Source organism: Drosophila ananassae, chromosome 3L (genome assembly GCF_017639315.1).
Source record: "Drosophila ananassae strain 14024-0371.13 chromosome 3L, ASM1763931v2, whole genome shotgun sequence".
NCBI classification, from domain to species: Eukaryota; Metazoa; Arthropoda; class Insecta; order Diptera; family Drosophilidae; genus Drosophila; species Drosophila ananassae.
The window spans coordinates 11,112,004-11,136,918 of NC_057929.1; the positions used below are offsets into that span (position 1 = coordinate 11,112,004).

The window sequence follows — 24,915 nt, forward strand, 5'->3', positions numbered from 1 at the left end:
GCACACGCAATCTGCCAGCCACAATTGATATTAATTTGTGGCCCGATGTGGGTCAGACCTGGCTCCTTTATGGGAGAATCATAAAGGCCACCTGGCTGGAAAATCAAATATCGCGTGGGAAAATCTTATTGCAGCCGAAACTCGAAAAAGAAATCATCGCCGCTCCCACTGCTCCCAGTGTGGGTGCAAAGGTGCAGTTACAAAATTATATGAATTTGCACCGCTGGGCTTGGCATAATTGATTAGGTCCGAAAATCGGGTGACTAGCCAAGCCCAGGACAATGGGTATCTGGATCATAAGCAATTTAACGGGCATCCCCCCGTAGACCGGGCTTGCATTGGATTCCCCGAAAAATACAAAAAAATTAGATCTGCACACCTGCACTCTTGGGTCTGATGGGCCCCACACAGTCCCCCGTACACCGTACAGTCCGGTCCGGTTACTGCGTCCCACCTGTCTTGAGTCATGGCAAAAAGTTTTGAAACAATAAAAACAACTTGCGGCGCGCCGCCAGTGCCAAGTTTTCATGTCCAAGGCGTATTTATGTCAACCGGAAGTAGGTTTACTGACCCACGTATACCCGTACGGGTTTGCCCAAACAGCCGCCTTCGGGTAACGCTCGTTCCGTCCTCGGCTAGCTCCGAGCTCGACTCCTCTGAGTGGTCAGTGTGGAGCTCCAAGGCGCAGGACGTCGTATAAGAAGGTATTTGCCCACCAAGGATTAGTTTTTCTACGAACGGCGAGTGCAGTGCATCGGATCGATGCAAATGCTCGTTGGATTTTTGGGTACTCCGGTTGAACTTTGTTTTTTGTTAGAAAGTTTTTCAAATAAAATCGTTTCTAAAAAGCCAATAATAAAGAAAACAACATGAAGTGAAAAATAAGAGCCCCAAACTTATACAAATGTGAACTAAAACGAAATCGGCTAAGAGTTTAAATTGTTGAAGTCGGTCTGAAACAATTAACTGCTTGATGTCTCTTGGAATTCCCCTGACTTTGGACTCCGTGACTCCACTTTTTTGTTGAACTGAGCTGACCAAGTTGGGCGGTGGGGCTATCACGACATTAGCCAAGGATTTCTCCGGCACTGCCACTTAAAAGTCCCCCCTCAAATGTTAAAACGTGTGTGTTTGCCGAGAGTTAGTGCCTGTGTCTACTATAGCCTGATGTTGCAACAGTGCCCCAGGTGGCAGGGCAGGAGTCCGTGTACTGGGGCTCTGTCTCAGCCCAAGTGTTGTTGACTCCTTGCCGCTGCACAAGGCAACGCGGAATTTGTTGCGGTTTTGACCCTATTCCAAAGCCAAGGAAAAGTGCAGTGTACTCGGCTTGAGGTTATACCAAGACAAGTGCAGTGGAGCCTTCTACAAGTGGATAAAAAATTGTGTTGGGTTTTAAAATACTATTTTTCAAATTAGTTTTGAAAACATAAATTGTATAACTCGCTACACAAGTTAGAAAACGCAAATTGGCAGTTGGAAAGGAAGTTCTTTTGAAAACTTCAGTGCCCGAAACATTTTCAAAAACCACTTCATTTACTAGAGATACCAGTAGTTTCAATATCATTTAATAACCAGAGAATAATAATGATCTAAGTGGCTCATATCACTCCTAATACTTGGCCATAAACTATAACTACATGATTGTTCAGCCAAGCGAAGTCCAGACTCAAGAAATTGGTTAATTAATGGTTACCATTCTAATCCCAGACTCGTAATTTGAAAGGCAAGTGTTCGCCTGAGTGAGTCTTGCCTGTACTATCTCCCACCTGAAGACCCGAGTGCATTCCGGAGGAGGGAGTCTAAGGTGCGTGTTGTCTGATCGAACTATCGGGAGGCATCCCAAAGCCCCGAAAAATATGAATAATGAGTGTGTTTGGAAGTGAGTGGTGCGAGTGCTGGAACAGCGAACATCGCGTGCCACAGACATACCAACAGGTGTCACAGCCTGCCAGGGGAAACAATCAAAAGTTGTCTAAGAGGAGGCACCGCCAGAACAAGAAGCAGAGATGAAACAAAACATGCAAACAAAACTAATGCAGCCGCCTCGTATAATTCGCGCGGCGAAAAGCGCCCCAATCACGGCGAATTCGGACCCACCTGAGTGGGGTTTTCTTTTTCGGTTTTCAGTTTTTTTCTTAGCGGGTCTGCGTGTGGCAAGGTGCTATATCGGTGTGTGTGCCTGGGGTGTTTGGTGCTGGTGTTTCGGATTTGAAGTGTAGGCAATATTTCTTTTGAAGGCCTCCTTTTGCTCACTTGCCGCTCGGTGGCGGCCATCAGTTCCAGTTAGGCACCGGCCACGTTCCCATTGCCCGCTCCGCGCTACCAGTTTTTTGTTTTGCGGCTTTTCGGCAAATGCATTTATTTTTGGGGGAACTAAAGTACAAAACTTTAAAATTGAATTTCAAAGGAAAGTGAATTATATAATAGCAGCCTTCCAGTTGAAAAATGTGTATGTGTGGAGCATGAGGCTTTGCGACAATTTGATTTATTTTCGGTTTTGACAACGGTAACTTTTTAAAGTTCGACCTCGAAAAAGCCGTTATTAAAGTGTGACCAAGCTTTAATGAGATGCAAGAAAACTGCGTGTAATGCGGCAAAGTGTTTGTAAAAAACATAAAATCCAAAAAAGAATGAAAGCAATTCGCAAATTACCTTAGGGAGGCGGCCAACACCGCACGCGTCATGGCCGCAACACGCCGGCCAAGTCACTTCCTGTGCCCCAAAATGTGTGTCACCGAAATTCGAGTGGCGGCGGGTCCCATAAAATGTAGGTTAAATATTAGGCAGAGGAAAATCAATGCGAACAAAAGGGAACTCGGGGTGCCCCATTCACACTTCCCAGTCCCCAGCTAGCCAGCTCCCCATCAGGAGCTACGTCATTCCGCAGAAATATCTGCGTACCGGGCCGAGCTCCAAGCGGTCGAGGGGGACCAGGTGATAGTCTCACCTGGCTGGCTACCACACTTGAAACTTGAAACTCATCAGCTTCTCGGGTCGTTCGACTTCAAGTGCAATCACTAATGCGGCAATTTGCAACATGCAATCGCAATCCCCGGCGCAGCCAAGTCATCCAATCCAATCCGATCCCCTCCAGCTCCACCTGCCAAGTTTCTGCTCTCGTTAGCGCCAAGACAGCGTTTTGGGAGCTGCAATTCGGATACGGATTTATGTGCAGGCGCATTCCATTCCAGTCCGATTGGGGCGGGTTTATCAGCCCCGCACACGCAGCTATTTATAGGCGCGGAATGGCATTAGAAACTATAGCCGAGCAGTAATAATTACTCTTTTTATATTTTCGCCATAACCAGTGATGGCCGATTGCCGGATAATAGTGATTTTGGTCTTTATTGCTCCAATTCGAAAAGATTTTGTTGTCCGGAGAGTTTAAAATCCTGCTTTCCAATAGTCATTTCAATTAAAAATTGAAAGTAAGACCCTGAAGGGATTTTCCCATCACTGCGAATTGAAACCAGCGGCCTAGTTAACTCCTGTTTTCGGTCTTTGGATTTCCGTTCAGCCTTCTTCCATAGTAATCCGTAGTCAGCGGTACGTATTCCGTACTCCGGCGGCGAAGGCGTCGCGTGTACGTCCGTCTCTGACATTGCAAGGGCCGGAAGGTCTCGCTGCTCTGTCTGTAGAACTCAAAAGATGTGTGTTAGTGAGTGATTTTTAAATACATTCTGTTGCTTCGAATAAACAGCTCCTGGCGTCATTGGTTTTGTGGCACTTAAACTGAGCCGAAGGACAAACACGTAGAACGGGCATATCCTGCGTGCCGCCCTCGGATTGATTTTCGTCGAAAGAATAAAGCTAAACAACTAAACTTAAAATGGATAGTAAATCGTAGTAAACGCATGAGGGCCGGAAATGACAAACCATGCAGCAGACCCTCTCGTACTCATCTTCATCGCCATCCCCATCCCCGATGCCCACGCCAGGAGCGGCAGCTGCTCCGCCCCATCCCGATCCAAGCCAGAAACCGACGACGCCGAAGCCGAAACCCCGTCCCAGGTCCACTGCGGGCATCAACAGCTTCCAACCGGCCGTTATTCCGGTTGACTACAGTTACAGCACCCACAGCCACAGCCACGCCCACACCCGCTCCATACTCTCCGCCCACTCGATGGCTCCCTCGACATTCGCCTCCAACCAGAGCTTTGTCCGGCAACCCTCCGAGTCAGATGGCCAGCCGTACAGCAGCCTGTTTGGGGATCCGGTGCCACCACCCCTTCAGGCGGACGAGTACTTTGGCACTGCCGCCTTCGAGGCCCTTAGGAGCGGATCCGTAGACCTGCCCAGTTCGGAGGAGGATGCCCTGGTGGCCGCCGTGGCCCTGAATGCCTTGCTACCCGCTGCCAGGGAGCGAATCTTTCCCAGTGTTCCATACTCCAGGAGTCCGCGGAGATCGCTCCTGCCCCACCTTCAGCCCCCCGACATCCAGATACTGCCCAATTCCAGTGGTGGTTCCAGTTCCGAGCACCTGGGCTCGCCCAATTATTGTCTCCTGGCTCCGGACGACATTCTCAATAAGCCGGACATGTACGATCTGGAGAATGCTAGTGAGGAGTACACCACAGTGGGTCCTCGCTTGTCCTTTGGCAACGAAGACGAGGAGGATGTGGACGTGGAACCAGCCAGGACTCCGAGTCAGATGGCCGCCAAGTTGAGTGTTTCCAGCATCAACACGGAGGATCACAGGGGGTGAGTCCTTCTACATTTTGCCTCTTGTTGAAAACCCAATTCAATTGAAACAATCATTACAGCCTGCTCAGCGACACCTACTCTGGCCGGGATTGGTTTCGTCCGGCGCCTCAGCACTTCCCAGAATTCACAAGAATTCCTCGCCTGCGGCCGAGTTCCAAGAATATTATGTCCATGAAACAGGACGAAGGACCGCTCTCGCCCCTTGCCACCATGATCCAGGACATGAACAGCTCCAGCAGTGGTGGCGAGGAGCGCGGATCAGAGGCCAAGGACAACGGGAGATCGGAGGTAGCCAGGGACGTTGTACTCTCACCGAAGCAGTATCTAGAAGAGCAGTTACTTCTGGACTTAGGCTCCCGACAAAGAGGACTCCAGGACTATGACATGCCACCACCGCCAGCTGCACCGCCTCCTTATGGCAGGACTTCCCTAACGGAGGAGCCCGAAGATGACCAAAGCATAGGTCGTGCCTCCAGTTTGAAGCGGGAAATGTCACCGGTTATCATCAGGGATTCCATACCCATGGGTGGGGATTATAGGTAAGACGTTACCCATTAAAAGCTGAGCCATATTAACCCGAATCCTTTAGAGTGGACCAGCCACGGCCCCACAAGAAGACTGCTTTCACCATCCTCTCCCCGGGCCAGGCGATGGTTCCGGCAGCTCCACCACATCCTCGAAGAACTAGCCAGTCCACCACGCCTAGCAAACGACACGCCTCCATGCAGTCGACATCTACGACTACCTCATCGCTGCTGGCGCGGATCAGTCCCAGGCGGAGATCGATTTTTGGCTCCGATCCGCGACTGCCGGAGCTGCCAAGCCACCTGACCACGGACGACTCCCCCCGACCTTCGGTCCAGTTCAACATGAGCGGCCGTTACAGCAAACTGGCCACTCCGCAGAAGGGCATCCTCCAGCAAAGGGACTCGCTGACCTCCTCTATTGACACCTTTACGCCCAGAGATCTGAGGAGACGGGGCTCCGTGGGCAGAAGTCCCACACGGGGTCAGGGGCTGGCTTATGGCCAAAAGATCAAGAGCCTGGAGTCGCTCCCAGTGATCACGGATCCCTATCGCAGCAGCTCCATACCCCGTCTACATTATGGCTCCAACGTGGATCTAGATGTGGGTAAAGAGCCTGCTGTTTTTCCTCCCGGAGCACTGCCGCGTCCACTGAAGCCAAATCTGAATCCCACGCGAAGGCAGCGGGGCCTCCTGCGAATCATCAACAAGGAGGAGCCCCTGTCCACCCACCCGCCGCGTTCCAACTGGACCAGCTTGGACGATCTAAGCCGACCCACTGCCCACTTCCAGGTGAGGCGCCGCTCCAGCTCCACATCCCCGGAAAGGCGCAGCTCCACCCAGACGGCCTCGGATCGGAGGAGTTCGAATCTCAGCACCGTTACCACCTCGGACTTTAGTTTCCGTCGACCCTCCTCTCTGGCCGCCACATTGCCAGGATCTCGGATGCGTCGCAAGTCAGTTCAGGCTCCGAGCCCCAATAGGATACCCAACCGGATACCCAGCTTCAGTCCCCGCCGTCAGTCCATCTTCCAGAGAGATTCAAAGCCACAGAGCCGGCACGGGAAGATTGCCAAGCCCAGTACACTGTCTCCCATCATTGGAACACCCAATAAGGACAGTAGCTCGGCCCAGAGTCCCACGCACCGATCATCTCTGCGGGGAGGAGATCGTCTGAGTATTGACACTCCCTCGGAGGTTTCCACAGGGCGAAGAGACTCCATTTCCCGGATACCTATTCGAAAAAGTCCCGAGTCCCGATCCAGTTCCCCAGTGAAGGATTCCCTGGGAATCACTGCCTCCGGGAGAAGTTCCAGAGCTAGCATGAGTCGATCCCCCACAAGGATGATGAACCCCAGCAGGACTCCCTCGAGGGAAAGTGGACGCCTAGGCGACTCCCGCTCCGTTTCAAGAGGACCACCTTCGAGACCAACTTCACGTCTGGATCAAGTCATCTCTCGGCAAGACATGTCCATCTCCAGGGGCAACTCCAGGGCCAATTCCCGCCTGAGCATCAACTCCTCGTCACTGCGATCCTCCAGCGTCTCCCCAGCCACGATGGCCAGGAACAGGAGTATGCCCAACCGCCGAAAGTCCATCTCGCCGAGTCCAGCCAGCTCGATGATGAGTCGTCGGAAATCCATTAGTCCTGGCGCACTGAGCCAGGCACGGAGGGGAGCGGTTACCAGTCGGGGAAAACCAGAGAAGCCAGAAGTTCTATCCCGCCGGAACTCCCGCTCCCGTATACCCACCAGATCGGCCAAATCACCACCGCAGTCCTCCTCCACCAAAAAGAGATCCAAATCACCGGATAAGGCGAAAACTCCGGGCACCACGCCCAGGAGCAGCAAAGCTGGAAAGGTGGCAGCGGCCAAGGGCCAAGGAAGCCCCAAATCAAAGCTAAAGATCCCTGCAAGTGCCAAAGCGAAGCCCAAGATGGAAAACTCGCAGAAGACGCCTGCGAAGCCTCTAAGGAAAACCGCAGCTGGAGCTAAGCCATCCTCGGAGGCAAAAAAGGGCTCACCCCCGAAGGAACCTAAGGCGGAGAAAGGAAAGGAGAAGGACAAGGAGAAGACCAAGCCAGGAGCAGGCAAGAAGAATGGAAAGGAACCGCTGGCCGCCACAAAAACTAAAACGCCACTAAACAAAAGCAAACCGGCGGGAGGAGCTGCGTCGGAATCTAAAAAGCCCGGAGGAACTAAAGCCCATGGCATGGTTCACGAAAAAGGAGCAAACGGATCAGCCCCTGCAACGGATATTCCTCCTCTGGCTGCCCAGGTGGGCAATGCCGTGCTCCAGGCCGTGGAAGCGGTGCCAGCTGTAACTAGTGAAGTCCCTGTGCCCTCCACTCCTGGCGGAAAAGGATCTGGTGGTGGCAACATGTCCAAACTGGTGCGGATGAGCTCTCGACTGAGTCTGCTGAGTAACAAAAATCGGGCGGATTCTCCGCAAAGCCGGAAAGTGGCCACTGTGCCGGAGCATGCCAGCGAAAGTGAAGGTGGGTTTTGTGTTTTCCAAGTTCTAGACAATGATTAAACCCAGAAACCCTCTCTACCCGCAGGGGGAGCTCATGGATCACAGCCCATGTCCAATGATGCAGCCGCCATACTGGAGAAATCGCAAAAGACCCTGGAGACCATTCAGAAGACCGTCACCGAGGCCACGGATGAGATCCATAAGACCATTACCGAGAATCTCACGGATCTCAAGAGTCTGGAAAACGACTTGACCGAAGGAGCCTCGCCTACCCCCAGCTCCACCACTATGACAGCCAGGCCGGGTGAGTCCGCCTCTCGCACTGGCACTGCCGATGGCAGCATAGCTCCTCAGAGTTCCGGGGAGCTGGCCAAGTCCCCGTTCCCGCCCACACAACCCATCGAGGCAGCAGTTTCGGTGCTGCATCCTCCCAACGAGAGCTCCGCTGACCGGATATCCAGTGTGCCGGAGGCGGAGTGCGAGAGCTCGGACATCCCTACCGCCCTGGATGCCTCGGAGGCGGAGCTGGGTGGTCATGTGATGCCTACGCCGGAGAGTGGAGCTGATTTCAAGGTGGACGCCAAGCGACGATCGCCGGACGGGCAGGGCGGTTCCACGGCGGGCAGTGGCGGTCCGGGAAAGTAAGTAAACAAATCCAAGAATGTAAGATTCCACAGTGAAAATATTATCTTAAATATGACACCTTTCCTTTCTCATAACTTTGGCAATTCTCTTCCGATCTCTGAATGTCATACATCAAAATTATCATGGCGGAATGTCGTATAGATCTATCTGATAATATTGGATCCGATATTTTTCGCGATTTTTGATAATTTTTATGATGTAACCCCTTGTAAAATTATGAAAAAATTAAAAAAATTTAGGTTGCTATTTTATGACTGTAAAGTAAAGTATTCAAAACGGTGAACTCAGGACAGTATGACACTTTGGTATCCTTAAAGTATTATCCAAGCTTTGGTAGTTTGAATTTGGATATAATCTGAAAATTCTTCAAAAATAGTATATCCCAGATATGAGGTTTTCCTATTCCCATAACTTTGTCAAATCTCTTCTGAAATTTAAATGTCATACACCAAAATGATCGCGATTTCAAGTGGCATAGATCTGCGTTTAAATATGACATAACAAATTTTTTAAGATTTTTTACTATTTTTATGATGTAACCCCTTGTAAAATTTTGAAAAAATTTAAAAATTTTACCTTTGGCATTTTTCTACCTCAAATTAAAGTATTCAAAGCGCTGAGGTCAGGAAGGTATGACACTCTAAGATCCTACTTATATTACCCAAAAAAATGGCAATAATCAAAAAAACTTGACCCAAAATACAAAATATTTTCGTCAGAAGAAAAAGGACAATACCAGCCATTCAAATACAAATAAGAACAAACTACTTATCCTTTCCAAACACATCCTTGTAAGCTAAAACCCTCTTTAGAATCGTCCATGTTCTGTTTTTGTCACCCAAGTACACCCATTAGGAAAGGTCCTGATGGTTGCAATGACCATTATGAATATTCATCGGTCAAGCGCTCTGCTCGAATTCAGTCGCCCCGAAAATTTGAATTTTCTGACCATCATCTGGCTGGAAGTAGTACTAATTTTTTGCCTCGACCCTAAGGCTCTCGGCATAAAACACCAGCCAAGGCTTACAGCCCGGCTGGCCTGGCCAGCCAATTTACATACAGGAAACCCCCGGAAGGGGCCAGGGTGGCAGCGGCAAGCAGCCACCAACAACAACTATGATACATAAAACTTTACAGTGTCGTGTGGGAAGGAGTTCCGTGCTGGGAGCTCCGAGCTCCGAGCTCCAAGCTCTCTAGACGCTGGCACAGGTCCGTCAAGCCACTCATAAGTGCGTCAATAAATTGTAGAAATAACACGAGGTGGGATGGCCAAGACCTGCCCCTGCTCCGGCTCCGGGCCGTGCCACTGCCCGTCTTGTGCCCTGCTGCTCCCTTATCCTGTGAGCCTTTGAGGAAATCCGTTCGCTGCCCTGCCGTCGTCGTCAGGTCGCGAAGTTCCAGTAGCCGTCGCAGTCGGCGAAGGTAACGATGTCCTTCACTGCATTGTTTTCCCAACCAAGAACGGTGTGACCGACCAATAACAGGAGTCACCCCACAGAGAGGTGCTCTGGCCCGCCCAGACGGAACGAAGACGGCAGAAAGTGGCTCGTCCACTTGATGGAGTGACCACTGTAAAGGGCATAGCGTGCGCGGAAAACACGGGGAAAAGTATTTTCGCAACACGGCTTAAGTTTTCTTGCCGCAATAACAAATCAGTTCGGGCCGGACAATCGCGCCAACCGCAGCACTCAGTCCTGCGACTGCGAAAGTTGGGAAACCCTTCAAAGTGATTTCCCAGCAATTAGTCCTAACTGAGACGAAAAAACCCCAAAAACTATTCAGATAATTTACGAAATCCACGACATGCTTAACGGAACGCCAAAGAACTCGGTGATTTACACGGTGGATCTCGCCCAGGACCCGTTCATCGATGGCGACAAGTACTTCTTTAGGTAATTAGCCACGAGATCCAATTATAACTTATCAGGGGAAGGCATCTGCCAACTGGGGTAAATAAACGCACTGACCTTCGAAAGGCATTTGCGGCGAACTTTACGCCATTCATTCCGGGGTTTTGTATTCGAATTCCGAACTCCGGAGCAGTTCAAATAAATTGCCGACCTCCAAATTGCGTTTGGTCGTTGGCTCGTGCACAACGCCGGAATTAAATTTCTCTTTATACACTCATATATTATATACAGGTGAACACTTTCACTTTCACTCTGGCCATATTAAAAAAATAATTGTGTAAGCGCCCGAAAGGAGTTTTTCCGTGACACATTTCGGTGGTTGGCTTCGGACGGTATACTTTTCTGGTTATTCAAAATCGACCCGCAACTCCGCTGTAACGAGATGAAAGTTCAAATGCCAAAGATGCAACCCAACACGCCAGCCAGTGCATAATCCATAAATCAGAGATCCCACGCTAATGGTAATTCCCATCCGAAAGTGATTAGACCGAAGCTAAGTGCGGAAGTGATTTTCAAGACTATCCCAGCAACTTGAACTTTCCAATCATACGGCGCTTCCGACGCCTGTCTTCCTGCCACCGTAAAACCTGGCACCTGGCCAATCCCCTGAAGCCATAAAAGCTTATATCCGGTCTGCGGACAGTCAAGGATAATGGCTTATGTGGGGTGGGGACACCACGGCCAGACATTATTCTACGACGTGTCATAAGTGGTCTTGAAGGATCTTTAAAGTGAAATGCTTAGACACGGAAACTTTTCAGGGTTAGAGATTTAAACATTACAGAATGGCTATTAGTTAAATACATTAAAATCATTCTTACTATAATTCTAATATCCCTCAACTCCCACTCCTTGTAACTCAGAAGCAGCAGCCAGGAGTTCCTCGAGGAAAAGGACAATAATGCCAAGAAGCGCGGCCTGTGCGGCGGCTGCTGTACGAAGCTTTTTATGCCCTGCCGCCGCTCGCGCTGCTCCCGCTGCTGCTGCCTGCCCCGAGACCGCAACTCCGACGGCAACCTGTCCGCCGAGAACCAGCCCGTCCTGTGGAGCGGCCAGAGCAGCGCCACCACAGCCACCAATGTCCAAGTGATTGACGAGACCAAGCCCAAGAAGCGAAGAAAGTGCACCGAGTGGCTCAAGTCCAGCTGCTGTCGGAGCTGCCGCAAGAAACCCGGGAACGCCGAGGAGGAGCAACCGGTGCGGCCGGAGCAGCAGAAGACCAACATGAGTACGGGACCAAAGGCGAGGGGCAAGTGTGGCCTCTGCCTGAGTAAGGTCTTCTGCTGTCGCTCCGTCAACAAGGTGGATCCCACCACTGGCGACGAGACGGAGGTGAAGAAGTGCTGCTTCTGCATTCCCTGTCGTGGTCGTGGAAGCCGCAGCCCCAAGAAGGGTAGTTCCGTTTCCTGGCGGGATCAGGATCCTGAGTTGGGCATCAAGCCGACAGAGTCCTCTGTGCTGGAAGGTGCCTCGGAGGCGGCCATATCCACAGCATCCAATGCAGCGGATAACCAAGTTAAAGAGTAGGTTTAACTTAGTAGATATTATGTATATACTTTATTATTTATCTTGTATATTTTGTGTATTAAGGGGATGTTGCAAGCGATTCTGGTTGATGCTGCTTTGTTGTCGCAAAAAGAAACGCCGGGAATCGAATGCCCGGAGGCAGAGCATCAAGGCACCACCCGCCAGTGAGGTAAGAAAACAATAAAACTAATACTTTAATTAAAGCATTAAACTCCTCTCTTTCACAAAGGACACCCGTAAAAAGCTTCACGTGGACCTGGTGGAGTACACCTCTAAAATGAAGGGAGCAATTCCAGTGTTGCCCTTGTATTTGGCTTGGTTCTGTGCTTTTTGCAATGTAGTCTTTCCGGGATTGGGTAAGTTCCTGAGCCACACTCTAATATCATTTAATTAATTTGAATGTTACCCATTAGGAACCCTCCTCTCGGGACTCTTTTGCCTGTGCGTGGGCATACCACGATTCTCCCAATTCGACAGTGCTCGGGCCAGGATTGGATCATTCATAATTAACATCATTGTGGCGGTGTCGCAGTTTTTCTGCGTGCTCTTTTGCTTTGTGGGCTGGGGCTGGTCCATTTGGTGGGGCACTATAATGCTGAGATGTGCAAGTATGTATAAATACTTTAAATTCTTATTCAACGAAACTAAATACGATCTTAAACTTTCTCTTTGCAGAGAAACTGAGCAAAATCAAAAAGGTGGAACGCTTGGAGCTGGAGGAGGAGCAGCGGCAGGCGCAACTGGCGGCCACGGCAGCAAGGAACGGCGATGCCGAGGCGGCTCCGGCCGCCGCCGTGGCCAAGACATAGTCCTCCGATACCGGATACAAATAAGATGCTTTTATACCCAGAAATTGTGTACATAATTTTGTACAAAACCCTGTAGAATTCCACTTTCATACGCGCACTTCCACATGAAGAACTTCCAAGTTAAGCTAAAACGCAACGGAAACTTCCCTTGAAAAACAATACATGATTGTATAATGAATTGAAATCATTAAACTTCCACTAAACTAACGTTCTATTGTTTTGGTAAAAAGTTTAAATTTTATTTTGAATATAAAAAGGAAATTTTTTTTTGGCGGGCGTTGGGGCTTTTGTGTCGTACAAATTATTAGTAAGCAGTATTTTTGGCATTTTACCCTCGGTCTGGTATGGCCACACTTTTATCCGTCTCTTTGTGAAACGGCCCCACTGCACGGCATTCCTAAGAAAAACACGACGTCAACTTGGGAATTAATATTTAGCTGTACAAAATGTCGCACCTCGTAAAAATGGAGAACGGCCAGAGCCAGACCATCCAGGAGATGTTGGGCTGCATCGAACGGTGAGTGCCTATCATATCTGAGAGATGCAAAACGGAACCAAAACATAACCTCGCTATTGTTTGCCCCCTCCCCTCCGGCAGCTACAATCCGGATCACCTCAAGACGCTAGAGGCATACGTCCAGGATCAGGCCAAGAACAACACCTACGACCTGGAGGCCAACCTGGCCGTGCTGAAGCTTTACCAGTTCAACCCGCACATGCTCAACTTCGATATCACCTACACGATCCTGCTGAAGTGCCTGACCAACCTGCCGCACACGGATTTCGTGATGGCCAAGTGCCTGCTGCTGCCCCAGCAGATGAAGGACGAAAACGTGCAGACCATCATCGACTTGGCCGACATTCTGGAGCGGGCCGATTTCACTTTGTTCTGGCAGCGCGCCGAGGTCAACCGCAACATGTTCCGCCACATCACCGGCTTCCATGACTCAATTCGCAAGTTCGTCTCACATGTGATCGGCACCACCTTCCAAACGATCCGCAAGGACCTACTCAAGGAACTGCTCGGCGGCATCGAGGACTCGACACTGGAAAGCTGGGTCAAGCGGAACGGATGGAAGCACCAGGGTCAGGGTCTGGTCGTGGTGGCCACCCAGGACGACAAGATTAAGACGAAGAACATTACGGAGAAGATTGAGTTTGAGAACGTGGGCGCCCTGATGGCCCAGTGTCTGTAATCCCTTAGTCCTGTCTAAATTTCTACGAATAGTAATTAACGGAAACATAAAATAAAGCCCGGTCTTTACAGCTAACTAATTTTTCGTTTTTATTATAAATCGGAGCTACTCGCCAGGCGGCTCCCAATGCACACTTACAAAACTACCAGACCTTAACACAGACTTGTACAGAACTAATAAAGCACTTAATCTATTTATGACTGCTTCTTGAACTTCTTCAATATGGGGAATATCTTGTCGAAGGCGTCGTAGATCTCCTGCCGCACTTTGGCTCCAGTGAGCACCACTTTCCCAGACACGAAGATGAGCAGGACGATACGCGGACGCACCATACGGTAAATAAGACCAGGGAAGAGCTCTGGTTCGTAGCTGCTGAAGTTGCAATGGGTCAGCACCAGGCCTTCCAAACGGATAGGGAACTTGACGTCACAGGAACCAACCATATTTTGAATCTTAAAGTCTAGAAATTTAGCCTGCAACGAGAAAGTGTTAACCAAATGGAGAAGCTAGGACCGGAGCCTCATATTCTTACAGGAAATCCTAGTTTCTGGATAATTCGAGCATATTTCCTCGCCGCCAGTCGGGAGTCGTCCTCACTTTTGGCTCCCGTGCAGACCATCTTTCCGGAACTGAAAATCAATGCAGTTGTGCGGGGCTCGCGGATACGCATAATCACGGCTGCGAAACGCTTTGGGTTGTACTCGGCGTTCCTAGCGTGCAGTGCTATCTTTTTCAGGTCCAGCTTGCAGCACAGATTAACTGTGGACACGATATTCTGAAGTTGCGGCACTATGCCTGGGTCTGCAGACCCAGGGGTCGCCGGTGTCATTGGCGTGGAGGGACCCATGGTTTGATGGATGTTTCCAAGACCATCGCCACCAGACCCGCCACCGCCAGCTCCCCCCACGCTGCGTTCGCTCATTGGCAGCATGTGGGACATCATGCTCTGCGGAGTCTGGGGCTGCATCAGGGATTGTGGAGTGCTGCCCCCGCCGCCGGAGGACTGGTTCTGGCTCTGGAACGCGCTCGAGGGCTGGTAGCTCTGAATCTGCTTATGAGCCAGCGGCAGGGATGGTTCGTGTCCAAACAGCCCACTTCCGCTGCTCGTACCGCCGCTGTTGTCTTGCTGCTGCTGCACCGACGATCCGGCGCCCACCGGGGCGGGCATTACAGGATCCGGCTGCGGCACCGAGGGAGGATGGTACACGGGGTTGGGCACAATCTGCTGGTCGGCCTCCATCTGGTGGAGCGGCGTTCCGATGCTCGGAATCGAGAAGTTGGGGCTGAGCATCTGGTCCATGTTGAGGTAGTTTTGTGTTTCTTCGCGGCCTTCGGTTTTAGTTCTAACGGACTGCTCTGGGTAAACGCCTTCAGGCTATATTTACATGCCCGGCGTCGATTTTTGGCGGATTATTATTGAGGATTATTATTATAATATTGAAGAGTTCCGAGTGTTGTATTGAATCCAGTGTTGAAGTCGGAGGAATTTTTGAGCGGATGGCAATGCCGATAGCAAAGAAGAGTTATCGATTTAGCAGTGTGTTCAACCCTGTTTTAGATATGGCGCGAACATTCAAATTTTCTTAAAATAATTTTCGTATATTTGATTTATTATGAAAGAATAAGATTTATGAAGCCTTTTCACCTTCAATATCTTTATTTCCTTAACCGTAAATATATGCAAATTAAGAATCATAAGCCATGAGGGTTGGAAATAATTGGACGGCATTTAAGTAGTAAATTTTGAATAGTTACATGTATAATAGTTTCTCACAATGATAAATAGGACAAAAACGCAAGGAAAACAAGGCCCACTCTAAAGCTCAGACCCGAAGCCGAACCCCTGGAGTATTCTTTTGAAGTGTGGGTGTAGGTATTTCCCTGCTCATCGGTGTAGCTGTGTTGACCGCTTCCTGGGGAGTTCTGGAAGGTCCCACCCACTCCTGGCACGGTGTAAGGTCCTTAGTTCTGACCCCGTATGTAGACACCGTTCCCGGGCGAACCGAACTGATGGGGGCCATTCTGACCGTCGTAATTCTGCTGCGCATCTGCCACTGGAAGAAACCCCATTCAGTGCTCCTCCCGCTCCAAGGTATCTCATCTCTCAACTTACCGGCAAACAACACAGCACCGAAAATGAATAATAATACAAGCAACCTCATGATGCAGTTTCTGGTTTCAGAGCTCGATTCCGACAGAACGCAAATTGCTATTCGAATTCTATTTATATGGCCTGGCTCGAAAGCTGAGACGAGCTTTTGTTAATTAGCAGAGATCAAGTGAGATCACAGATAGCCCACTATGTATTCCAAATATTTTCGAAAAAAAGAGTATTTTAAAATAGAAGAAGCACCCTATGGCATATATATTCGTATATAGGTTTTTCTCATGACTTTAACCAGCTAATGTAATTTTTAAATTTAGTTCAATAGCTCGGGAAGAGAAGGCCGCCAAAAAAAAGAGTGCATTCCCATAAACTGAGAGAATAATAGACGTATATCTTGAGAAGTTTGCGCACATTAGAGGCCGAGAAGCGTTATATAAAATGCACTCAAAACAAGAAAAATAAACAATACTCAAAACACACATTTTCCTCCTTAGACGTAGTAAGTTTTTAAAATAATGTTACATGTTTTGGAAGACCTGCTAAATTTTTGTCTTGTAGGAAAAATATAAAAAATAATAAAGCTATGGAGAAGGTCTGCCAGTTCTTTCGCAACAACTATGTGCTGGCCAACTGTGAGGATGCCATCTACAAGAAGTCCTTCAGTCTGAACCTCTCGCACTACCAAATGTCCCAAGTGCCGGAGATAATCGAACAATGCGAAACTCTGATGAAGCTCTTTCTGAATCAGAACAACCTGACAAAGATTCCATCCTCTATCGGCAATCTCATGCGTCTCCAAGTCCTCACCTTGGACTACAACAAACTGGATGAGTTCCCATCCTGTATTTGTCGGCTTGTCCGGCTGAAATTCCTCAACGTCAGTTGCAACAACATCACTCGCCTGCCGCCAGAGCTGGGCTACCTCACTCAACTGGAAACCTTCTGGTGCAACAACACTGGTCTGCTGGAGCTGCCCGCCGAGATACGCAATTGTGAGCGCCTCGAAACGCTGGGAGTGCGGGGAAACCCTCTCAAGAAACTGCCCGAATCCATTGGAGCTCTGACCTCGTTGCGCTGGTTTACGGCCGAAGGGTGCCAGCTGACGGAAGTGCCACTGACCTTTGCCCTTTTGAGCAGCTTGGTGCACCTGAATCTCAAGGGTAACCACCTCCGGCGACTGCCTAGGATGCTGATGGCCATGCAAAAGCTGCGGTTCGTCTTCCTCAACGAAAATCACATAGACGAACAGCCCACACGGGCGCAACTGGAGGAGTTGCGAACACTGCACATCCTGAATCTTTCTAAGAACCCTGTGAGCTTCCATCCTGATCTGCAGCGCATGGCATTGGTAAGTGGAGGAATCCCATGCTTCTGTACTTTCATTTTACTGGTGTTATCCCTTGCAGCGCCAGACTAATCTATATGTGGACCTGCCCCAGGATCTGGCCGATATCTGTGATGGGCTGTCTAGCCGGGGCAGCATGAATAGCCAGGAGCAGCAAGAGGAGCAGGTGCGAGGCGTCCCGCAGGAGAACGACTCCTCCGACTGGGCGAATAGTGTCCGTACCAGTGAACTGGACACCACGGACGAGAGCTCCCTGGAGAACAACATCGAGGACTTGAGTGTGATGTTGCCGGAGATGTCACGCTTCGTCACCACGTTCTGAAGATGCCTCATTTGCTCTGGAGAGGCTTACAGTGTTGGATTGAAACTTATGTAGAACGCATAAATCTGTGGTTTATTCTCTACAACTGGTTGTTTTGTACATGTACCTCATTCTATAACAAACGTAGCCCCCGAAAATGCATATTGATTTGAGGATTCGGAGCGTGGTTAACTCGACATCTTCTTCATCAGCTCCTCGTCCTGCATAGACATAGCCGTGAGCTTCTTGCCGATCTTCTCATGGATGTCCAGGTACTTGGCCACGCAGCGATCGATGCAGACCATCTCGCCCTTGCCTGGAATATTCGAAAATTGTTTTAAGTGGTAAACATTATGTATAAGATTTAAAAAAACAAAACAATCGGAATTAAAATATAGCTCCTTCCCAAACGCATAACTTTGTCAATTCTTATTCGATCTTTGAATGCGATACCTTTAAATGATCGTGGATGAAATCCCCATCGATCTGCATCAAAATCTTAGATATTAAATTTTTGTCCATTTTTGATGATTTTTATGATGTAACCCCTTGTAAAAATTTCGAAAATGGGGTCAAATTTTGGATAGCCAGATTTTTAGCTCAGATTGAAGTACTCGAAAAGGAGATTACGGGAAGGTATGGAATATCCCAATCGGACAAAAATTGGCCAAATTATGACCAAGTAAGTTGACCTTTTCCCAGGAACTTCGCTAGTAGAGCTGAGAGAGCCAAGTACAAAGGTCTCCTTATAGTTACTCTATAGTACATCTTCTTGGACGTAGTCCCCCACTCACCCAACTCCGATTCGGAGTAGCGCGGCGGTATACACTTCTTGTGGCAGGCGTTCGTCATGCGGTTATATAAATCGGACATCATTTCGATCTCCATCTCCTGCATGAGCTGCAACTTGGCCTGGTCGGCGGAACTAATCTGGGGCAGAGCCATGGCTGCTGTTATGGGCTTCGGTTAGTGGGATGTATCTAGTAGTAGTAGTAGTATCTAGTAGTCGAATCGCCTGTCCGTGGCGGTTGTCTCGTAGTCTCCCTTGTTGGCCTTTCGCATGCGTTCTCGAACTTGCATGCTCTCGTAACGACGAGTTTCCACGGATTTCTTCGACAGCACAAAGGCGTAGACTCCTCCAACGGTCAGAACAGTCCTATTAGCACAAGGTTTGATTCATGTAAATGTAGTAGTAGTATAATAGTAATAGAATAAGAGAATTTTACCAACAGATAGCAATTCGCCCCGCGTTGCCCAACGACATAGCCTGTTCCAAAAAATTTCACGGAAAACTACAAGTGTGACAGTGGTACTGCGGCGAATTGGCGTGTGGTATTTTTTGTCATTGTCACATGTGACAGTCCGGGCGAAGGATGTTTGTTTTTATTATTCTTAATATTCTCCCCTTGTAATAATTGCTTACCATTGCAAAAATAAACGGCCTAAAATTAAAGAAATTGATGTTAAAAACTCTTAAATTATTTACAGTATTTTTTATTTCAGTGGGACCAGGAAGCTATGTAGTGGCGCCCCTGGCGGGGGAAATTTCCAATTTTTATCTGTTTTTTGGATGTTTACTCAACTCTTATTTCGTAATTTAGAAGCCGCATTTTATCAATGATTTAAGATAAGACGAGAATAGACCCATCTGCCAAATGACTTCACAGATCTACAACCAGAAGAAGTTCGTGCCCACGCCGCCCGAGAAGGGTTCCTTCCCCCTGGATCACGAAGGTCTCTGCAAGAAGCAGTTCCTGCTCTACGCCAGTTGCTTGCGAAGGAACGCCCAGGATACGAGCCAGTGCCGCGAGGACGCCCAGAACTACCTCGCCTGTCGCATGGACAACAATCTTATGGAAAGAACCGAGTGGTCCAAGTTGGGTTTTCACAGCGACAGCAAGCCGGCAAAGGAAGAGAAACAAGACAGTAGCAATTAGTCATACAAATAATCATGAAACCAGAACGTAATGTGATCCTGGCGGCCACGGGCAGTGTGGCCACCATCAAAATGTCCCAATTAATCAAGGAGCTCTCCGACGAAAGCCTGCCCTTTAAAATCCACGTAAAAGTCCTCATCACTGAGTCGGCCAAGCACTTTTTTGAACTGGAGCAAATACCCGAGCATGGTGGGTGCGAACCGGGTGTCCTTGCATGGCTCCTTAATAATGTATAATCTTCCCCACAGTACCCATCTACCACAATCGCGACGAGTGGATCACCTGGAAAAAGCGGGGCGATCCAGTGCTGCACATTGACCTCGGAAAGTGGGCCGACCTGCTGGTGATTGCCCCGCTCAGTGCCAACTCCCTCTCCAAAATAGCCACCGTAAGTTCCACGTTCATTGTGAAATACTTAGGATCCAAACACTACTTTATCTCTTACGTTTTATGGCTGCAGGGGATTTGCGACAATCTGGTGACGTGCGTGGTGCGCGCTTGGGATCTGCAGAAGCCTCTTCTCTTCGCTCCCGCCATGAACACCCGCATGTACGACCACCCAATCACCAGGGAGCAGATCGACAAGATAGTCAGCTGGGGCTACAAGGAGATTCCCTGCATCTCCAAGACTCTGATGTGTGGAGACACAGGCAACGGGGCTATGGCGGAGGTGCCGACGATTGTACAGGCGGTGTTGGCTGGCTTTCAGTTACAGAATTAGTTAGTCGAAATTGTTACGCACACAGAGTTTATATATCGCAGAATACTTTTTGTTACAACACTTAGATAAAAATGCGTTTGAATTGGCTATATAATCTTAGAGATCCACCACCTGCATGTCCTCCAGCGAATTGTTGGCCGACTGGCTGATCAAAGCCTTCTCGGAGTCCGTGAGGTTGATGAACTTGTGCTTGGACTTCAGCTCCTGTTGGATGGAGGAGAGTAAGTCGGGCGAACATCGTCCAGGCTTCAAATTCCGTTGCTCCTGGGTCGACTCAGCGACGCCACTGACTTCCATCTTGGGCTCCACAATGGTCTCCATCTGAAGGGACTGACGCTTGCGCCGCAAACGCTTGGAACCACGGGTAATGAGCACCACGGCGGGTGATTCATAGGGAAGCGCCTGAATGACCGTCTGTAGCAACTTCGGTGGGGTCTCCGGGGTCTTGGGATTCCCAATCACCACATCCGCCTGAAGGGCACTGCGTGCGCGCTCTCGTTCCTCCTCCCGCTCCCTAGCCGCATTCTTTCTCATGAGCTGACGCGCCCTCTTCTTCAGAATGGCCTGGGCGTTGGGATAGTAGGCGATGACCTCGTTCAAGTCGGACTTGGACAGTACGAACAGGTTGGAGTAGCCCTTGGAACGTACATCCGCGGTCCGGCGATCGGCTCCATTAATGCCCAGCAGACTGATTTCCCCGAAAACAGAGCCTTCGGTGAGAGTGGCTAGAACCACGTCGCTGCCGGGGCCACCCATTACCTGCACTTGGCCCAGCTTCACGATGTACATCTCTCGTCCCACCTCTCCTTTCCGGCAAACAAAGTCTCCGGGAAGGAAGGTGACGGCTCTCAGTTTCAGGACCAGATCCCGGAGCAAAGCCTCCTCGCAATCAGCAAAGAGTTGGACCTTGGAGAGGGTTTGGATGTGCACGGAGATGGCGATGTCGGTTTTTAGGTTTATGGGTAAAGCATCCAGGATGTTCGATTCATCTGAAAGAGAAGAAAATATGAATAGGGCCTAAAATACTTGGGGGTTTTACTCACCCAAAGTTCTCTGCTGCTCCCAGGTAAACTGAAACCACATCTTCACCCTGGACTGCACCTCCTGGGAGAGATTGAGGCGTCTCATGTACTCCAAGGTCTCGTCCTCCAGCTGGCGGTACTCATGCTTATTTCGCGTGGCCGTGGAGATGATGTCCCGGATCTGTCCGATCAGCAAGGCGAAGACAAAAACCCCCATCAGCCAGGCCACAGTCATGAAGACGTACTCTCCCAGTCGCTCCGGCTTCGGATTCTTCCCTATGGAGGTGGCCGTTTTGGTGGCGAAGGCGAAGCACCGAACATAAGGATGTCCCTTGCCACTGAAGACCCAGCGGTTCTTGCCCAGTCCCTGGTAGTCACTGTAGGCATAGTAGAGGGCGGCTGTGATGTGGATCATGTACAGCATGTAGGTCAGGGTTTTGGCCACTCGCACCTGGAGGTTAAGGGATAATGGAGTTAGAGTAGTCCTTATGAGAGTTATAGCATTAAACCTACGAAATGTGGCGAAGATATAACACGATCCAGGAGACGGAACACTTCCCAGAAGCTTTGGATCTTGAAGAAACGTGGAAAACGGAGCCACACCGCGTTGGTTCCCAGTTTCAGATAGAACAGTTCCAGCGGGAGGAGCGCCAACAAATCCAGCTACGGAGAGGTATAGAAGTTAAGAATTAATAAACCCGTTTTGGAGCTAAAAAGACTGTTATTTTTCAATAGCTGTTGGTTCCTTTTTAAGAATGCCTAGAACGTAGAGATTCCAATCCGTACTCACCTTGAACTGAAGCTTTCTCATGTAGTTCTTCCTGGTCAGATTCTTGTTCTTCACCCAGAATCCCTCGAAGAGATACATGACCCGGTGCTTGAAGAACACCACGTCCAAGAGATAAATGATATCGGCACAGAAATCGCAGGCCAGCCAGATGTTGGTGTTCGCCTCGGTCTGGAAGGGGAAGGAGGCGCGTAGCGGAATAACCCAGGCATTGTAGAGGAACGATAGGGACACCACACACAGCCACGAGATGTAGATCTTTCCCTGCGGATCCAGGGTCCTCTCGTCGTTGTTGGCGCCGCACAAGCTGAGCCAGACATTGGATCGCGGAGTGTCCGCCACAAAGAGTCGGCCGCGATGCGGGGACTGACCCGCCGGCACCAGACGCACCTTGTGCTCCGGCGAAGGATGCAGGCTCTTGGTGGGTGGCGGAGTTGGCGAGCTGGCTGTGCTGCTGGACGAGGGAGTGGGTGGCAGCTCAATCCGGGACTTGACCTTGTTAGCCCGGGCTGTGAAGCGGCGGACCAGGTGGCGCACCTGGTCGCGCAGGAACTGCTGACCCTGGGAGTCCAAGCTACCGGCACTGCTGGGCTTGCGGTGCTCTCCCTCCATGCCCTCGAGAATTTCCCGATCAGCTTCCACCGCCACGATTTCGCTCTCATTTATCGACGGAGTCCTCTGGGCGCGCACATTTCGATCTTCGTTCTGGAGCTCAGGGGACTCGTTGTAGCATATTTGGACATCCTGCTCGTCCTCGTCGATAACCGGCTGCACTGTCTCCTCCACTGCCTCCTCCTCTTCCTCGTCCTCCAAGACCACCTGGCCTGTGGCGGCTGCCAGCTCCTCGGCCCGCTGAACGGCTATGGGATCCGGCACAATCTCCGGTACGGCTCCTGGGAGAGGAGTCATCTCGATGGTCTCCGGCTGGAGCACCCTCCTCACACTATCCGGGCTGACTAGTGGCTTCTCATGCCGGAGGATGTGCTTGACCAGGGCATGGGTGGCACCCACATTGTTCTGGTTCTCCGAGGACTCCACACAGCCGATTCTACCGTTTCGGAAGTAGAGCCTCGACTGGTAGAACCTGGGACTGCCAGGACGATGCCGGCGGGGAGGAGCCTTGTAGGCATTGATCTTGTAGGTGATTGGACGAACTGGACTGGGCGACTTATTCTCCTTGTTGGCGCTCAAGGCCCGCTCCTGCTGCTCCTCCTGCTGCTTCTCCTTTTGCAGCAGCTCCTCGGTGGCGTTCAGGAACTGTTCGATCTCCTTCACATCCTTGGTGATCTCCTCCAGGCTGCGTCGCACCTGGGCCTCCTTTTCGCCCGGACTGGAGTAGCGGCGCACGCTCTTGGGCTGAGGGTTGATCACGTACTTCATGAAGGCATGTCGCTCCAGGGTGTCACAGAACTTGGGCGCCGGCTTCGACTGGGCCGAGGCGGAACTGGGCGTGGTGGCCATCCTCTGGAGGGGCATGTGGTTCGGCGGCAGGAACTCCTCGTAGGCAAAGTTCTCAAGTATATTGGGGGATGACTTCAGCAGCGATGCACTCGCCGTGGGATCGAGCTCCTCGCTCGGACGGTTCACCTGCAAATGAATGAATGAGCCGCACGTTCCGTCACTCGAGGGTCGCCACAAAAATAAATAAATAAAAAAAAGCAAGGCGAACCAGCACGCAACTGCAATAAAAACAACAAAAACAGTGGGGCAGCGCGTGTGCCTCGCATGGTAATGGCCCCCAGACGCCCGCACATCCATCAGTAGCGCCGGACTACGCCAATAGCTCATCTAGGCAGGGGAACCTATCGTAGTATCTACTGTGGCCATCTACAGACGGTTAACCCCAGCGCGTGCCCACAGTTTGTTTATTTTTAAGGGTTTCTAGAACCGATTAACCTCCTGAACTCTAGTTTCCAAAATTCAAGGACAACAGCCAAACAATTTAAACTAAAACATGTTCTATTGATTGTTTGGACCATTTCCTTTTAATATAATAAGTTTATCAAGTTAGGAACTAATCACAGGACTCACCTATTAATTCTAAAGAACTACAAACTCATCACTTCCATATAAAATAAAAATATAAATAGAAAAACTATTAACAATTACCTTGCGAAAGCGCGCCATGCTGGACATGCTGGTGAGCAACCTGCCGCCAAGTTCACTGTCACCTGGAGCTCCGGCCGAAGGGTTCAGGGTCGTTAGCCTGTAATTAAGCGGGCAGGGAGGAATGAGAGGCGGGAACTAAACGGGTTTAGTTGGGTGCGTGTTGCACACGGCGTATGATTAATTTGCGAGGAGTACACGCGAGGCAGTATGCATGCACTTGACCTTATAGACGCAGCTATCTACTCTCCTGCGTGCCGTCCATATGCTCTACGCATTATTGATTTTTCCAGATGTTGCAACATCGAGTGTTGGCCGATTTGTTTTCCCACAGACTGGCTTTGCTTTCCGCAGATAACGAAGAGCCACAGGTGGTTGAATTAAATCGGACCTTTGGCAGGTTTTAGGAGTTTATTCTCCACTTTATCCTACGAATCTTTATAGACTTCTCTGTGTCTTCCATTCTGGGTTACTTACGTGACCCCTTGGCAGGGAAAGGGGCTGCTTTTTGGGGGAAAAGGTCCTCGATCCGCGAGAGAATGTCACCAGTCGCCAATGCAGAAGAAGATAAACTGAACAACAAAGTTAGACTGCCTCTGGTTAGTCTAAACAAAAGTAACGCAGGCGCTCTTGAGGGACAGTGGTACTAGGGTCTTTGAAAAGGGATACTAAGGCTTTTGGAATAAAATATATAAATCAAAAGCATATCACATTAAATTTAATATTAATAAGCCATAAAAATAATAGATAGATAAAAATATATCTCACATAAAAGCTAAAAAATTACGAAAAGCTAATC

At 49.8% G+C, this 24,915-nt stretch overlaps 10 protein-coding genes across 12 annotated transcripts; 5 read left to right on the top strand and 5 right to left on the bottom strand.

The window, feature by feature from the left end:
* The first annotated feature begins 848 nt into the window (after nt 1-848).
* LOC6496102 (protein stum) lies at nt 849-12,798 on the top strand. 2 transcript variants are annotated; one of them, XM_032451306.2, is made up of 9 exons: nt 849-4,701; nt 4,764-5,243; nt 5,294-7,725; nt 7,789-8,344; nt 11,122-11,781; nt 11,849-11,954; nt 12,015-12,141; nt 12,199-12,393; nt 12,461-12,798. In XM_032451306.2, exons 1-9 carry the CDS (start codon nt 3,878-3,880, stop codon nt 12,592-12,594), a joined length of 5,514 nt encoding a protein of 1,837 aa, XP_032307197.1. In that variant the 5' UTR covers nt 849-3,877; the 3' UTR covers nt 12,595-12,798. The 2 variants fall into 2 exon arrangements, with proteins under 2 accessions (XP_032307197.1, XP_032307198.1); XM_032451307.1 differs by lacking the exons at nt 849-4,701; nt 4,764-5,243; nt 5,294-7,725; nt 7,789-8,344 and adding an exon at nt 10,006-10,240.
* A 123-nt stretch (nt 12,799-12,921) lies between these two features.
* LOC6496103 (eukaryotic translation initiation factor 3 subunit K) lies at nt 12,922-13,865 on the top strand. The gene is made up of 2 exons (XM_001960195.4): nt 12,922-13,111; nt 13,193-13,865. The coding sequence occupies exons 1-2, from the start codon at nt 13,041-13,043 to the stop codon at nt 13,788-13,790; spliced, it is 669 nt and encodes a 222-aa protein (XP_001960231.1). The 5' UTR covers nt 12,922-13,040; the 3' UTR covers nt 13,791-13,865.
* LOC6494491 (TATA-box-binding protein) lies at nt 13,855-15,303 on the bottom strand. The gene is made up of 2 exons (XM_001960196.4): nt 14,323-15,303; nt 13,855-14,263 (listed from the first exon to the last, which is right to left on the bottom strand). Exons 1-2 carry the CDS (start codon nt 15,088-15,090, stop codon nt 13,985-13,987), a joined length of 1,047 nt encoding a protein of 348 aa, XP_001960232.1. The 5' UTR covers nt 15,091-15,303; the 3' UTR covers nt 13,855-13,984.
* A 195-nt stretch (nt 15,304-15,498) lies between these two features.
* On the bottom strand, nt 15,499-15,860 carry LOC26514224 (immune-induced peptides). The gene is given in 1 exon segment (XM_014908506.3): nt 15,499-15,860. A coding segment is annotated over 1 exon segment (300 nt). The 3' UTR covers nt 15,499-15,560.
* Nucleotides 15,807-17,646, top strand: LOC6496104 (protein lap1). 2 transcript variants are annotated; one of them, XM_044715434.1, is made up of 4 exons: nt 15,807-15,882; nt 16,215-16,396; nt 16,456-17,245; nt 17,304-17,646. In XM_044715434.1, exons 3-4 carry the CDS (start codon nt 16,481-16,483, stop codon nt 17,562-17,564), a joined length of 1,026 nt encoding a protein of 341 aa, XP_044571369.1. In that variant the 5' UTR covers nt 15,807-15,882; nt 16,215-16,396; nt 16,456-16,480; the 3' UTR covers nt 17,565-17,646. The 2 variants fall into 2 exon arrangements, with proteins under 2 accessions (XP_044571369.1, XP_001960233.1); XM_001960197.4 differs by lacking the exons at nt 15,807-15,882; nt 16,215-16,396 and having other exon boundaries at nt 16,416-17,245.
* On the bottom strand, nt 17,616-18,488 carry LOC6494489 (mitochondrial import inner membrane translocase subunit Tim10). The gene is made up of 2 exons (XM_001960198.3): nt 18,338-18,488; nt 17,616-17,859 (listed from the first exon to the last, which is right to left on the bottom strand). Exons 1-2 carry the CDS (start codon nt 18,486-18,488, stop codon nt 17,732-17,734), a joined length of 279 nt encoding a protein of 92 aa, XP_001960234.1. The 3' UTR covers nt 17,616-17,731.
* LOC6494488 lies at nt 18,426-18,909 on the bottom strand. Its single transcript, XM_001960199.4, has 2 exons — nt 18,770-18,909; nt 18,426-18,699 (listed from the first exon to the last, which is right to left on the bottom strand). The coding sequence occupies exons 1-2, from the start codon at nt 18,805-18,807 to the stop codon at nt 18,543-18,545; spliced, it is 195 nt and encodes a 64-aa protein (XP_001960235.1). The 5' UTR covers nt 18,808-18,909; the 3' UTR covers nt 18,426-18,542.
* Nucleotides 18,910-19,198: 289 nt separating this feature from the next.
* Nucleotides 19,199-19,638, top strand: LOC6496105 (cytochrome c oxidase assembly protein COX19). Its single transcript, XM_001960200.4, has one exon. The coding sequence runs from the start codon at nt 19,199-19,201 to the stop codon at nt 19,478-19,480; it is 282 nt and encodes a 93-aa protein (XP_001960236.1). The 3' UTR covers nt 19,481-19,638.
* LOC6496106 (phosphopantothenoylcysteine decarboxylase) lies at nt 19,495-20,288 on the top strand. Its single transcript, XM_001960201.4, has 3 exons — nt 19,495-19,669; nt 19,729-19,868; nt 19,941-20,288. Exons 1-3 carry the CDS (start codon nt 19,495-19,497, stop codon nt 20,199-20,201), a joined length of 576 nt encoding a protein of 191 aa, XP_001960237.2. The 3' UTR covers nt 20,202-20,288.
* LOC6494487 (cyclic nucleotide-gated channel rod photoreceptor subunit alpha) lies at nt 20,212-24,692 on the bottom strand. Its single transcript, XM_001960202.4, has 6 exons — nt 24,594-24,692; nt 24,120-24,216; nt 22,014-23,597; nt 21,737-21,886; nt 21,245-21,674; nt 20,212-21,190 (listed from the first exon to the last, which is right to left on the bottom strand). The coding sequence occupies exons 2-6, from the start codon at nt 24,144-24,146 to the stop codon at nt 20,298-20,300; spliced, it is 3,084 nt and encodes a 1,027-aa protein (XP_001960238.1). The 5' UTR covers nt 24,147-24,216; nt 24,594-24,692; the 3' UTR covers nt 20,212-20,297.
* Nucleotides 24,693-24,915: the final 223 nt, after the last annotated feature.

Excerpts from the sequence above, each read along its gene's own strand:
- LOC6496105 (XM_001960200.4), top strand. The coding sequence starts at position 19,199 with ATGACTTCACAGATCTACAACCAGAAGAAGTTCGTGCCCACGCCGCCC.
- LOC6494487 (XM_001960202.4), bottom strand. The coding sequence starts at position 24,146 with ATGTCCAGCATGGCGCGCTTTCGCAAG. Across the intron at positions 21,887-22,013 it reads TGAGAAAGCTTCAGTTCAAG|CTGGATTTGTTGGCGCTCCT; the intron begins GTGAGTACGGAT and ends ACCTCTCCGTAG. Across the intron at positions 21,191-21,244 it reads GGAGCAGCAGAGAACTTTGG|ATGAATCGAACATCCTGGAT; the intron begins GTGAGTAAAACC and ends CTTCTCTTTCAG.
- LOC6494491 (XM_001960196.4), bottom strand. The coding sequence starts at position 15,090 with ATGGACCAGATGCTCAGCCCCAACTTCTCGATTCCGAGCATCGGAACG. Across the intron at positions 14,264-14,322 it reads TCCAGAAACTAGGATTTCCT|GCTAAATTTCTAGACTTTAA; the intron begins GTAAGAATATGA and ends TTCTCGTTGCAG.
- LOC6494488 (XM_001960199.4), bottom strand. The coding sequence starts at position 18,807 with ATGTCGTTGGGCAACGCGGGGCGAATTGCTATCTGTTG. Across the intron at positions 18,700-18,769 it reads GGGCGAATTGCTATCTGTTG|GACTGTTCTGACCGTTGGAG; the intron begins GTAAAATTCTCT and ends TTGTGCTAATAG.
- LOC6496104 (XM_044715434.1), top strand. The coding sequence starts at position 16,481 with ATGGAGAAGGTCTGCCAGTTCTTTCGCAACAACTATGTGCTGGCCAAC. Across the intron at positions 17,246-17,303 it reads ATCTGCAGCGCATGGCATTG|CGCCAGACTAATCTATATGT; the intron begins GTAAGTGGAGGA and ends TATCCCTTGCAG.
- LOC6496103 (XM_001960195.4), top strand. The coding sequence starts at position 13,041 with ATGTCGCACCTCGTAAAAATGGAGAACGGCCAGAGCCAGACCATCCAG. Across the intron at positions 13,112-13,192 it reads ATGTTGGGCTGCATCGAACG|CTACAATCCGGATCACCTCA; the intron begins GTGAGTGCCTAT and ends CCCCTCCGGCAG.
- LOC6494489 (XM_001960198.3), bottom strand. The coding sequence starts at position 18,488 with ATGGCTCTGCCCCAGATTAGTTCCGCCGACCAGGCCAAGTTGCAGCTC. Across the intron at positions 17,860-18,337 it reads CTACTCCGAATCGGAGTTGG|GCAAGGGCGAGATGGTCTGC; the intron begins GTGAGTGGGGGA and ends CGAATATTCCAG.
- LOC6496106 (XM_001960201.4), top strand. The coding sequence starts at position 19,495 with ATGAAACCAGAACGTAATGTGATCCTGGCGGCCACGGGCAGTGTGGCC. Across the intron at positions 19,670-19,728 it reads GGAGCAAATACCCGAGCATG|TACCCATCTACCACAATCGC; the intron begins GTGGGTGCGAAC and ends TCTTCCCCACAG. Across the intron at positions 19,869-19,940 it reads CCCTCTCCAAAATAGCCACC|GGGATTTGCGACAATCTGGT; the intron begins GTAAGTTCCACG and ends TTATGGCTGCAG.
- LOC6496102 (XM_032451306.2), top strand. The coding sequence starts at position 3,878 with ATGCAGCAGACCCTCTCGTACTCATCTTCATCGCCATCCCCATCCCCG. Across the intron at positions 8,345-11,121 it reads GGCAGTGGCGGTCCGGGAAA|AAGCAGCAGCCAGGAGTTCC; the intron begins GTAAGTAAACAA and ends CTTGTAACTCAG. Across the intron at positions 11,955-12,014 it reads AGGCACCACCCGCCAGTGAG|GACACCCGTAAAAAGCTTCA; the intron begins GTAAGAAAACAA and ends TCTTTCACAAAG.